This window comes from Macaca fascicularis, chromosome 10, assembly GCF_037993035.2.
Source record: "Macaca fascicularis isolate 582-1 chromosome 10, T2T-MFA8v1.1".
Taxonomy (NCBI): domain Eukaryota; kingdom Metazoa; phylum Chordata; class Mammalia; order Primates; family Cercopithecidae; genus Macaca; species Macaca fascicularis.
In genome coordinates, this window is record NC_088384.1 from 90,097,447 (window position 1) to 90,110,431 (window position 12,985).

Consider the following 12,985-nt stretch of genomic DNA (forward strand, 5'->3'; position numbering starts at 1 on the left):
TTGTGTACTTGCTGCTCATTTACTTAATGAACTCTCATTGAGCACCAAGACCCAGAACACACACTCTAACTTCACATAACCTTAACAAGAGCCCTGTACTATGCAGAGTATTCTGTTCCCACATTTTACCCTGTGAGGAAACCGAGACTCAAAGACTGAGTGGCGTGCTTAGGGAATCAGCTCATAGGGACTGAACCAGGGTTGGAGTCTAGACTGACTTGCTGGGTCTGCAGCTTTCTCCTTTTCAGCACTGCTAGGTTCTATCATGAGAACAGATGGGCTCATGGCCGTGACAGTTAGGAGGTCTGCCTTATGCCCAACTCATCTCTCAGTGTAGCCTGATCCTTCATCTTATTTGCTCAGGCATAGCAGTGTCCATAAAGGCCCTAACAAAGACTTAGATGCCGCCAGAGATGGGGAGCTCACCAGTCTGTAAGGCTTTCAGCCTTCTCCGATGCAGGCTGTCTAGGCACAGAAATGGGGCTCCTGCGACTCCCAGAACACCCTTCACTCCTCAGACCACCCTCACAAGCTTCCAAGCCAGCTTTGTTGGCTGGTCCCATAGTCATTCCCCTTGGCTGTTCCTGCCTCTTCTGACTGTGTCCTCTAGATGCTCTCTGGACCCTGAAGTTTTTCTGGACAGATGGCTCAGGGCAGGACTCAGAGCTGCAGTGAGTGATGTGTGGTCTCTCTTACCTCCTCCCTATCAGGAACACAGCCAGGACACAGACGCGGATGATGGGGCCTTGCAGTAAGCAGGTACAGGGGTCCTGTCCTGTTGGGCAGAGGGTGGGGAAGCAGTGAAGTGGAGGTTGTTGCTTTTTCCCTGGATTGTGCAGGAAGTGTCATGAAGCATACCTGGCCTGGTAGCACTGACTGTGCCCAAGAATGAAGTCCCTTCCATATCTAGCCGTCCCATCACACCCCTTCATTCCTAGGGCTTGCCATGCTGGGGAAGCAGGTGCCGTAGATGGGCCAGCTGGGCCCGCCTAGCAACGGTTCCTTCCCTCAGCACACTCAGCCGTGTTGCCTGTCTCTGCCCTTGAGGAGCTCCTAGTCTGGTAGAGGACGATATGAGCCATTACCACCTAGTGTGAGCAGGATAACAATAGAGCGAGGCCAGGTCATGGAAGAGATGATGTGTAGCTGAGCCTGCTAGTGATTGAGGGAGCAATGTTCCACACCAAGGGAATGGCCTTAGCCGTACAGAGCTGTGACAGTCTTTGGTATGTGGTGAGGCCAAGAGCCTCCTGTGGCTGCAGTGCCTGGCTAGTTGGTAGAGGACTCTGCTTAGCATCAGAGGGTGATTGTGAAGGACCGTATGTGTCAGGCTTAGGGGCTGGGATTTGATTCTTTCATGGGGAGGAAATGCCCTGTATGACAGGAGCTACACCTGCTTTCTCTGAGTTCATCTTCAGTCCCACAAGCTGATGATTGTACCAATATAATAGATGTGGAAACAGACACTAACGGGGGCAGGGAGATAAGGTAGTAATTGGTGGAGCCTGGATTTCAGCCCGGTGGTGTTAGGCTTCAAAGCCCACTCTCTGGCCACTGTTTACCATCTACTCTGCCCTACCTTGAAGGAAAGCCAGGCCACACCTAGCTCTGCCTGCTCTCTGACCCATTCCTTTGGGGTGCCTTGGGTGGAGAAAGGTCTCAAACACCAGTGTTCCCAGGGAGGTGTCTGGATAGATGACACATTTATGCTGTAGTAAGGTATCCCACCAGCAAAGGCCCCAAGAAGAACTTTAGAAAATTCTACATATGCTGCAGTCTTCTTTCGGAACTTCTTGGTTTGTTTTGTCTGGAATGCAAACAAACCTCCATATCCAGCCATCCTGCTACACCCGTTTGTGCCTGATGCTTGCCAAAGCTTGTTAAAATAGTTCACAGGTGAGTTACATGGGCTCAGGTGAGGAAATGGAGGTTCAAAGAGCAGGTGAGACTTGCCCAAGGTTCCATGGCCAGGAAATTATGAGGCCACAGCCAGAGTGCAAGAGTATCTCTGTCTCCAGACATCATTCTATCCTTTCTTCCCAACCCCTGTTATTAGCACCAGGGTCTCTTCCTCTCGGCCTTAGTCTCTTCTTTGTCTCTCTCTCTCTCAGCCTGACAGGAGCAATGGCCACCAGCAGGTGAAGGGCATCGCTGCCCCAGGCCTCAAGCCGGGCACCCAACCCTGGATGCCACCCCCCAGCGGGTACCAGAGGAAAGCTGGCAGCAGGTGCCTCCTCCCCCAACGCATCCCAGCCAGTGCCATATCCTCTGCAGGTGGAGTTACTGGCCTACTCCTTCCCCATGAGCCCTCCCTGTCTGCACTGCCCAGGCCAGAGGGTAGAGCACAGGAGTTTCCCCACACTGCCTCCCCTCCCCAGGACACTCCCAGGCTTGGGTTTTTTCTATAGGTTTGGCGGGGGGCCACAGGGAGGGGACCCTGACAATAAAGAGATTGGATCCCAACCTGCTCTGAGATGGGATGATTTGTGTTTTCTCATGAAGATATCCCAGCCCTTCTGCCCACCAAAAAGCTGGTCTGGGGTGCCTAATACTGATCCATCTGGACCTTAGTGTCCTCGGTGGTGATTAAAATGGTCAGTGGGGCCACTGGGGAGGGTTGGATATGCTGGCCCATGAGCAGCTTGCTGGCTGAAGTGTCAAGCAGTTGTGACCCACTTGGTTTACCCCATAGTAAGTCAAGACCTTACCTCTTTCCCCGGCTTCTAAGTCTGGTCTTTCCCAGCTCTTAAAAGGATTCTGGAGTCTGCCAGTATGTACCTTCTCTCTTCTGGCTGAGGACACTATAATTTTTTCACTTGGACTTTGTCCTCCCACCAGCCTCCCAGTCTCCTGCTTCTGCCCTATACCATCTCCCAGCAGCCATACAGTCTTTCCGAACGTATCCCTTCCCTGCCTAAAATCCCTTTACTGACTCTTCCTCCTGAATGTGGGGTGTAAGATCCTGCTTACTCCAGCCTTTCCTGTTTTTGTCACCACCCCTTTCCTGCCCCTGACAAAAACCCTACATCTCAGCCTCACAAACCACACAAGTTCTTCACACTCCAGGCAGGTTTGGTAGCAAGGAATAGAGTTGCACTCCACTGACAGCAAGCAGTAGGAAGTTTGCATCAAGAAACACGCAGCCTGTCTGCGCCTGTCTTGGGCCACCCATCTAGACATTTGTTCTCTAACAATCAACCGGGTTCCTTCAAACGTGTGCTTCTTACACATGCTCATTGTGTACTGCTAATGTCACATCCTTCCCCCTTAACTCCCCACAATGAATGGATCCATTTTCCCCATGTTCAAGTTCCCAAGAGAGAATCAACTGCCACTGCAATTTTTTTTTTTCCTAATCACTCGTAGGTTACAAGTTCCCACTCTGTTCCAGTGAGCTGCGGGATTCATATGTGGCCACTTAGGCTGGTCTCGTTGATATGGAGCTGTGGGAGGGCAGCACCCAGAAATAGGCTTTGTTCCAGGCCTGGCACGCACTCTTTCTGCTCCTACTTTCTCTACCTGGGAAATAGCCGCTCAGGATGAAGCTGCTGCTGTGGTGTCACCACCTCTGAGAAGTCTCCCAGACCCTCCGACTGCTCGTTAATTGCTCATCGTTCCCCCAACACAGAATTCAGTCCCATCATCAGAAAGGGCTTTAGGTTTTCCCTCCATCTTTACGTGTTGCTCAGAGTTTGCAGATCTGCTGGAGTCCTTATTGAAAACTCCCGTTTCAAATCAACCTGATCTACAGCCTCTAAGGAAGCGTCCCCCTGGGCTTTGGCTCTAGGTTTTGGTAGAGGGTGGAGGCTTTGGGCAGTGCTCAAACTCCACAGGGAAGTCTTTGTTGTCCATGTCTCTCTCACTGAACAGTCCTCCTGCCTATCATCCTTGGCGGGCCAGCACTCTGAGGTCCCAGTGTAGCTCTGCACTTTGGTCTTCCCAAGCTCTCCTGGGGCCTGACTAGGCCAGCCCCAAGGCGGCCAGAGTCCTGGCCTCATACCTGAGCCAAAGGCCCCAATCCCTGCTTGGCCATTGCCTGAGTATTAGCTGCCCCAGCAGGATCACAGTCCCCATACATCTGCCTGCTAGGGACCCTGGGCAGCAGGGAGAGAGTTGAGATTTGTCAGGAGCCCATGGTGGAGGCTGAGACCTTAAGGCCATGAGATACAGGCATGGGGTGAGAAACAGGCGCCTTGGAATTGGGCTGGGCCTTGGCCCAGCTTAGTCAAATCCAAAGGCTTCAATTTGGAGAGATGAAGAGGGTGTACAGAGGAAGGGGCTCGGTCCACAACGAGTGTCTCATCTCCCTGAAGAGCTCTCAGTGGAACATACTTCACCAATCCATGTACCCACATCTTTGCTTGTCCAGAAGGCCAGAGTCAGCTCTAGCAGACCCATTTCAATACCCTGGCAAGTCATTACTGCCCTTAGCTCTTAGTGTCCCCATCTGTAAAACATGGGGGACAGCTGCTAGCCTGTATTGGAACTTGGGCAGAGTTCAAAGAATGGGATTTAGAGCTGAATGAACCTTGCACTGAGGGCATAATAGCACTAGGGCACTATCCCTGTGCCCCCAGAGCCTAGTGCTCTGTGCCTGCTGCAGGCGCTACCCAAACGTGCTTTACTGAGGAACTCAGTGTTTCAGAGCTTGACGGTCAGGTTGATCATGCGCTTGTGACCATGGACTTCCTTAGTATGCCAGGCTTGGAGGACGGTGAGAAAAGCAGGGAAGACACTTTCAGGGGTAGCAGGCATCAGCTCTACTCACTCCTGCCCATAAGGCCTTGCCTAGTCATGCTGGCACCAGGTCATAGGCTGGACAGGGAGAATGAGAGTCCCATCGGGCATTCCAGAAAAGCCCCTGGATGCTCCCCCCTGGGAAAGCACACAGCGGGACCCTCGGGTAGGAGGTTGGGTTCTAACACTGCGTACACGTGCCCTTCCACCGCGTTGGGGCAGCAAAAACATCCATTCTGCTGTGCAACAGTTGTCATTTTTCTAACATCTGAAAACTCCAAAAGGAGATAGTGATAAATGTGGTACCAGATTCTGCCCAAAGGACCAGTCTTTAGATGTTTTCAAGATTGGAAACCTCATTTTTGATCCTCACAGCTATCTTGAAAGAATAGAGCAGCCAGTGGGTATACTGGATTGTGAGCCAAGAGGCCTGGGGCTTTCCCCCTGTTGCTGCCAGCCAGGTTGATGACTCTGGGCAAGTCTTTTTCCTTTCTAGATTTGTTTCCTCGGCTGTAAAATGAGAGGTTGATCCAGATCAGGGATAGTAAATGGGCCTTCGTTCAGTTACTGTTGTATAACCACCCCCAAATTTAGTAGCTTTAATAAACATTAGCTCCCGATTGTGTGGCTTGGCAATTTGAGCTATGTTCAGCGTGGCAGTTCTTATTTGGACCCTCATGGCTGAAGTGAACTGGCAGATCAGCTGGGGACTCCTGGTCTCAGATGGCCTCCCCCACATGTCAGGTGGTTGGCTGGGCAACTGGGCCACATGTTCCAGCACCTAGCAGGCTGACCCAGGATTCTAGACATCATGGCTGAGTTCCAAAAGCCACAAGAGAACACGAGCTCAGTGTCAAGTGCTTTTGAGGATCTTGCTGTGTCGTATCTTTAAGGTTCCATTGGCCAAAGTCACATGGCTAAGCCCAAATTCTTAACAGGAGGAGCTTCAAAATACGGCCATATTTTAAAAATCTACCTCAGGTCTCAATTCACTTGCCGGCTCAGAACTTTTAGTAGCGGCTGCCTGGAGTGCCTTTTGAGGATCTGCAGCAATTTTTAGACTGTTTGGAAATACTGATGTGATAGTTTGGCAAATGTCTCTTATGGGCACGGAATTCAAGTGTGGGCACATGTCAGGTATTTGCCAGCCCTGGCCAGGTTGACCCATAAGGTCATAACCTGCCCCATAGGATGTTATATGCAGTGGGTCTGTCTGACAAGACCACAGAAATACAGAAGGCAGAACAGGGCAAAAGATTCTGAGCCAGGCATCCTTGGTTTTCATCCCAACCAGATCATAGATTCATTGAGGTTTTAGGCAAATCAAAATCCCTTCACCAGTAGCCAGACTCTTCATAATAAACTTCATCCATAACAGTAAACCATTTCCTGAACACTTGCTGTTAAAAAGCACATTTTACACTTAATCTCCATAACCACCCTCAGTAGGTGTAGTAAGGACTTTTGGTTACAAGTTATAGAAACTGAATTCAGTCCTGCTTTAGTGGAAGTTTATTGGCTCACAAATTATAAAGTCCAGGGATGGATCTTCAGACATGGGGACTTGGGTTCAAAAGCTGCCATCAAGAGTCTGGTTAGCCAGGCATGGTGACACGTGCCTGTAGTCTCCGCTACTTGGGAGACTACAGTAGGAGGATCATTTGCACTTAGGAGGTTAATGCTGCAGTGAGCCATGATCCTGCCACTGCACTCCAGCCTGGATGACAAAGCGAGACCCTATCTCAAGGAAAAAAAAAAAAATGGTTTTCAGGCAGGTTCCAGGTAGTGGTAGAGCATGGCCATAGGGCCTGTGAGGGTAGAGGGATGGAGGAGAGAATTCCCAAAAGGAGGACAAGCCTTGGTTAACAAAAACAGAAGGAGTCCACTGTGTGGTTATGACTATTCTATAGATTTTGTAGATGAGATTTAAAAGCATGGCCCCAAGTAAAGGTGGCATCTCTATCCTTCTATCCTCGCCTTTATCTAAACTCTGTGACTGATCTATAGCATATGATGGTGGTGGTGCTCTGCCAGTCTCCCAGTCCGGGACTTAAGCATTAGCAGCTGCCACTTACCATCTCTTGGGACCCAACCACCGTGCTGTGAAGCAGCCCAGGCCACACAGGCCACGTGTACATGTTCAGCTGACAGCAGTATCAAATGTCAGACATGAGTGAGGAAGGCTTCAAGATGACTCCAGCCCAGCCACTGTCTGAGGACAAAGTAAGAACTGCCTCACTGATCCCATTCAAAGTCCAGCACAACGCGAGATAATAAAATGTTGTTTGCAGATGCTAACATTCAGAGTGATTTGTTATATCAGTAACCAGGACACAGGCCCAGAGGTTCAGTAGCTTGCTGTGCTGCTCATGGGACTAGGTTAAGAGTATAGATTTTGTTGCCGGGCGCAGTGCCTCACGCCTGTAATCCCAACACTTCGGGAGGCCGAGGCGGGCAAATCACGAGGTCAGGAGATGGAGACCATCCTGGCTAACACGGTGAAACCCCGTGTCTACTAAAAAATACAAAAAAATTAGCCGGGCGTGGTGGCGGGCACCTGTAGTCCCAGCTACTTTGGAGGCTGAGGCAGGAGAATGGTGAGAACCTGGGAGGCGGAGCTTGCAGTGAGCTGAGATTGTGTCACTGCACTCCAACCTGGGTGACAGAGCAAGACTCTCTAAAAAAATATATATATATATTTTTTTAAATAATTAAATATATTTTTATGTGTATATATATATTTTTGGACAGAGTTCCTAATCAAATTATTTGTTGTGTGACCATAGGCAAATCATTAGCCTCTCTGAGCCTCATCTTTCTCATCTAAAAACCAAAAGACCACATCCTATTACGAAAATAAATGAGAACATTTACCACCACCTAATCCAGTGCAGATTCAGGTGATTTTCCCTGGAACCAAGTAACAGACCATAATTTCCTTTTTTTTTTTTCCTCTACTTATTCATACCCACTTTGTTCCAAAACATTTCAGGCATCTTAACAAGGAGAAAATGAATAAAATATAAAAATGAGGTAAAGGAGATAATGGAAAGAAGGCTTTTTTTGATGTTCCAGCATCTTTTGAGTTACTCTAGTCAAGAGTGGTGTGTCGGTTGGTCACTAAGCCTCGTAGGGCAACCCAGCTGGCCCTCTGCACTTGAGTGAATGGACACCTCCCGCCAACTGATGTGTGGGTTCCTGGCATGCACACATCCCCTCACTGCACCTCCTGCGGGAGCCCAGATGACCTGTCCTACAGAGGTGCAGTAGCTGGGTCCTCTTTGGACAAGTGCATGGGTTTGGCTCTCCCAGGTGCATGGAACAGAAACGGGCAGGGTTACCCGTTCTCCCTGACCTGGACCTTTTTTCTTCCTTGTCCTCTAGTCTCTAACACTTAAGCCCCCTCATCCCTCAAACTCCACCTTCAGTGGTTCCATCTCCCTGACCATGCAGTGAAGCTGCTTAAGGCCAGAGACTGTCTCATTCATCCTTGCCCATAAATCTTTTACACGTGTATTTGTGACGTGGTCAACTATTTATGAAACATACAATAAAGTATTTACCTTTGTGTTAATTTTTTTGAGACAGGGTCTTGTTCTGCTGCCCAGTCTGGAGTGCAGTGGGCTCAAGCAATCCTCCCACCTCAGTCTCCCAAAGCAGCTGGGACCACAGGCGTGCGCCACCACACGCAGCTAATTTTTAAAATATTTGTAGAGATAGGGGTTTCCCTATGTTGCCCAGGCTGCTCTCGAACTCCTGGGCTCAAGTGATCCTCCTGCCTCAGCCTCCCACGGTGCTGGAATTACAGGCGTAAGCTGCCACACTCAGCTACCTTTTGTGTTCTTAATTGTATTCCACCTCCGCAGCAGCATTAGGCTCTACAGAAAGAGATGTGTGCATATATACATATATGTAGCATTTACTCATGCCCTTTGAAGTTCTGTACACCCATTACATTATTTATCCCACACAATTGGGAAATTGAAATTTAAGGTTGAGTAATTTGCCCAAGATCATGTCACTTGAAGGAGGTAGAGGCAGGATGCAAACCTTCCCTGACCCTGTCAGAATAAACAACTCTGAAATTCCTCTCTTGGTTTTTGTGACAACAGTCTTTCCTGGCTCTCCTCTGAGCACTCCTGTTTCCCTTGCTGACTCTTCCCCTTGTGCCTGCATCTCTCTACCCTCTTTTCTCTGTACCCGCTCCCTGGATGACTTCATCCATGGCTTCAGACTCCACTCATGGCTCCATGATCTTCACCTCTAACTCATTTTCCCCCCAAGAACACCAGGGGAGTAGGTACAGATGCCCATCTAATAACTGTACTTCGATGTCCCCAAGAACCTTTCCAGCCCCACTTGCCTGTGTCAACCTCCACTGCTCCATTTTTCCCTGTTAATTTTTCCCTGGTACCTTAGGTCCTTTCTGTGTCTGTCTTGGACTTTTGCAGTAACCTCTAACTAGTCTCCCTGCTGCTCTTCCTACTCGGCTGTCTCCTTTATCACCATCCCATTGAGTGAGATCCACACCCCTTAGCATGACAAAGAAGACATCCGAGAGATGATTGACCCCTTCTTCTCAACACCTCCCCTCCCGCAGTCTGCCTCTTCGTCTCAAGCCACATGGAATAAATTGTGGAAAGACCTGTGCTGTCTGGCTTGTGCCTTTACACATGCTGTTGTCTCTACCTCGAATGCTGTGTTCTCCCACTGGCTAACCCTCGTTATCCTTTATAACAGCTCAGAAGTTGCCTGCTCAAAAACACCTCCCTGGCCTGAATTAGAACGGCCCTCCCATGTGCTGCTTCCATCACAGATCTTACCATCTATTATTACACACACACACACACCCCAGATGTGTGTATTTTGAGATGGGAGTCTCACCCAGGTTGGAGTGCAGTGGCACAATCTTGGCTCACTGCAACCTTTGTCTCCCAGGCTCAAGCAATCCTCCCACCTCAGCCTTCTGAGTAGCTGAGACACCAGACATGTGCCACCACGCTTGGCTAATTTTTTTGTATATTTGGTACAGATGGGGTTTCACCATGTTGCCCAGGCTGGTCTTGAACTCCTGAGCTCAGACAATCCTGATCCTGAAATTCCATCCTAGAAATTCAGCCCAATAAAAGGAAAATAGTTCTATGTGCCAGGCAGGCCTGGGTTAAACATACTATCTTACCATTACCTCTTTAAAGTGGACATTTTCCCACTTTATAGCTGAGAATATAGGATGATAATCAGTGGCAATGGGAGACTGCCACTGTGGACTGTTCAAAGCCCATGCTTAGCATTATCAAGAATTAGCAAGCACTTGCCTTTAGGATACTGATTTAACTATGGCATAATATGGATAGACTTTTTTTTTTTTTTTGGAGACGGAGTCTCGTTCTGTCGCCCAGCTGGAGTGGAGTGGCCGGATCTCAGCTCACTGCAAGCTCCGCCTCCCAGGTTTACACCATTCTCCTGCCTCAGCCTCCCGAGTAGCTGGGACTACAGGCGCCTGCCACCTCACCCGGCTAGTTTTTTTGTGTTTTTTTTTAAGTAGAGACAGGGTTTCACGTTAGCCAGGATGGTCTCAATCTCCTGACCTCGTGATCCGCCCGTCTAGGCCTCCCAAAGTGCTGGGATTACAGGCTTGAGCCACCGTGCCCGGCCATGGATAGACTCTTACGTGGTCTTTTAAAATTAAGCCTGTAATTTGGAAAAATGGTCTTGATACTAAAAAGTTATATGGTGGTTAGGATTATGGGAATTTAACATTTTAAATTATAATCTCATCTTCCCACCTCACCTGCTACAAAGTCCAGCTTCTAAGAACACATTGCAAAATTTAATGTTCTGTTCAATTGTGAAGCCTCAGTATTGTCAGAGCAAATATACGGAAGGGGGAGTCCAGGTGCAGAGCTGGGACCTCACATACCACAGCAGCACTTCTTCCAGACTGTCTGGCCCAGCATGTTTTCTGCAGAACCTGTCCTGTGTTCATCAGGTGAGGGGAGAAGTATGCAAAATTCTGCATATTTTTTACTCCCTTGAAAGAAACTAATTCAAATACATATCACCTACAACTTTCTAGGCATTGCCTGCTCTCAGTATGAATGAGTGAACAAAAGTGTCTGTGCTCAACACTTAACATTATGGTGTGCTGGAGAAACCATCTTTATAGTGGGCAGGGACCCAAGGAAGTGTGGGAGTGAGCCAGGTAGACACCTCGGGAAAAGCTTTTCAGACTTTCTCTAGGTGCGAGTGGAGGGCATGCAAACAAGGTTTTCTAAAAACTAGAGCTACAACTGCATGTTTCCTACGTGCTGATGAAAAGGCACAGCACTGGCCAGGTATGGTGGCTCACGCCTATAATCCCAGCACTTTGGGGGACCAAGGTGGGCCGATTGCTTGAGGTCAGGAGTTTGAGACCAGCCTAGCCAACAATGGTGAAACCCCGTCTCCATTAAAAACAAAAATTAGCTGGCGAGGTGGCGGGTGCCTGTAATCCCAGCTACTCAGGTGGGTGAGGCAGGAGAATCACTTGAACCCAGGAGGCGGAGGTTGCAGTGACCTGAGATCTTGCCACTGCACTCCAGCCTGGGTGACAGTGAGATTCCATCTCAAAAAAACAGCAACAAAAGAAGATGCACATCACCATATTAAAGATTTGTCAGGCAGTTATGAAACCCACTTACTCTGACTTTTTTTTCTTTGAGACGGAGACTTGCTGTCGCCCAGGGTGGAGTGCAGTGGCACGATCTCGCCTCACTGCAACCTCCACCTCCTGGGTTCAAGCAGTTCTCCCGCCTCAGCCTCCGGAGTAGCTGGGATTATAGGCCACCATGCCCAGCTAGTTTTTGTGTTTTGGTTTCTTTTTAGTAGAGATGCGGTTTCACGTGTTGGCCAGGCTGGTCATAAACTCCTGACCTTGTGATCCGCCCACCTCGGCCTCGCCACCACGCCCAGCCTACTCGACTTCTCTTTACCATAGAACCCCCCTCTTCCTTTGTATAATTAGGAACAGTCCTCAACATTGTTTCCTAAGACACTTTGGAAATGATGGTCTGGTTCCCTTCCAAAACTAGAAAGTGGCTCTTGATCAGAAGCTCTTGATTGCCTTTGTCTTGTCACCACAGTGCAAGGTTCGTTTAGCTGAGCTGTTTGGTGAGAGACAGTGGAAACAGAAGAGGTTAGTGCTGCTGTGTCTGAATAACATTTAGGGGCAACCCATTACTTTTCATGCGCTTTCAATCCAATTCAGTCAGTTATCGCAACTGGACTAACGGGCTGCATCAGTCCTGAGAATCTGCTTCAAGAATAAAGTTAAAAACGGGTTGAAATCACCAATTTATTTGTCAACCTGTCACCAAACTGAAGAGTATCATTCCTTCCCCTAAGGGGTCCCACTAAATAAATAAACCAAACACACATACATACACAAAAGCAATGGAGCGCTAATTACACAAGAGGCACCGATCCTTTCTTTATTCATGTAGAAATATCCAACATTGGGAATCGTGTGGGTGTAGATACAAAAAAAGGAAAATGGGGACATAAACAGCAGTTGGGTTCATTGTGGCAGTGGCAGTTCAGTCAGCCAGTGTGTGGGTTGAGGGAAAGCACCCTCTATTGCTTTACCCACCACCCTCCACTGTTTTAGCCAAGGTATTTGACAACACTTGGCCTATGCTTTAAAATTAAGGGTCACAGTGATTAAAAACAACATGGTCAAGACATTTGGGTCTGAGTGACTCTTCCTGGGCTGCTTAGTACGAAGTCTGGCAACAAGAAAGCGAGGAGCAACGTGTATGCCCTTATCCTCAGCAAGTGAGAGCAAGGCAGATCACAGCACAGACACAGAAGATGGCCTTCTCCCGTGTGCCAGCGGAGAATGCCCTTCCAGCAAATCCTCAGGAAGCAGAGCACCACACAAGCAGCATTTCTTGGTTTCTCATGGTCATATTCAAAAGCAACTTTTAAATCAGAAAATAGAAAAGCATTTGTGGTGGGTCTTTTTCAAACCCAGAACACAAGTTGGCTAGGAAAACAGAAAGCTTCCTCTAGCATCCCTGTTTGGACTCCTCTTGGAGGAGTTTCCTGAACCGCACATACATTGCTTCCTCACCAACAGAGATGCTCAACTAGGATCCTTCTTAGTGTGCCAGTTATAAGACACATTTACAGGCTATGTTTCTAAGACCTCTTAGTGGTCAACGAGGAAGGAGGGTACCTAGCACCTTGTATTCCTTCATGTGGTAACAGC

At 48.6% G+C, this 12,985-nt stretch overlaps 1 protein-coding gene across 22 annotated transcripts in view; it reads left to right on the top strand.

The window, feature by feature from the left end:
* The window catches only part of RALY (RALY heterogeneous nuclear ribonucleoprotein), an 87,526-nt gene extending 85,063 nt beyond the window's left edge, over nt 1–2,463 (top strand). For 11 of the 22 annotated variants that reach the window (XM_074005072.1, XM_074005077.1, XM_074005074.1 and 8 more), the window contains 2 exons: nt 711–759; nt 2,112–2,463. In XM_074005072.1, coding sequence (XP_073861173.1) covers nt 711–755 — 45 coding nt within the window. In that variant the 3' untranslated portion in view covers nt 756–759; nt 2,112–2,463. The remainder of the gene's footprint in view (nt 1–710; nt 760–2,111) is intronic. The other 11 variants (XM_005568750.5, XM_074005067.1, XM_074005069.1 and 8 more) reach the window with 1 other exon arrangement.
* Nucleotides 2,464–12,985: the final 10,522 nt, after the last annotated feature.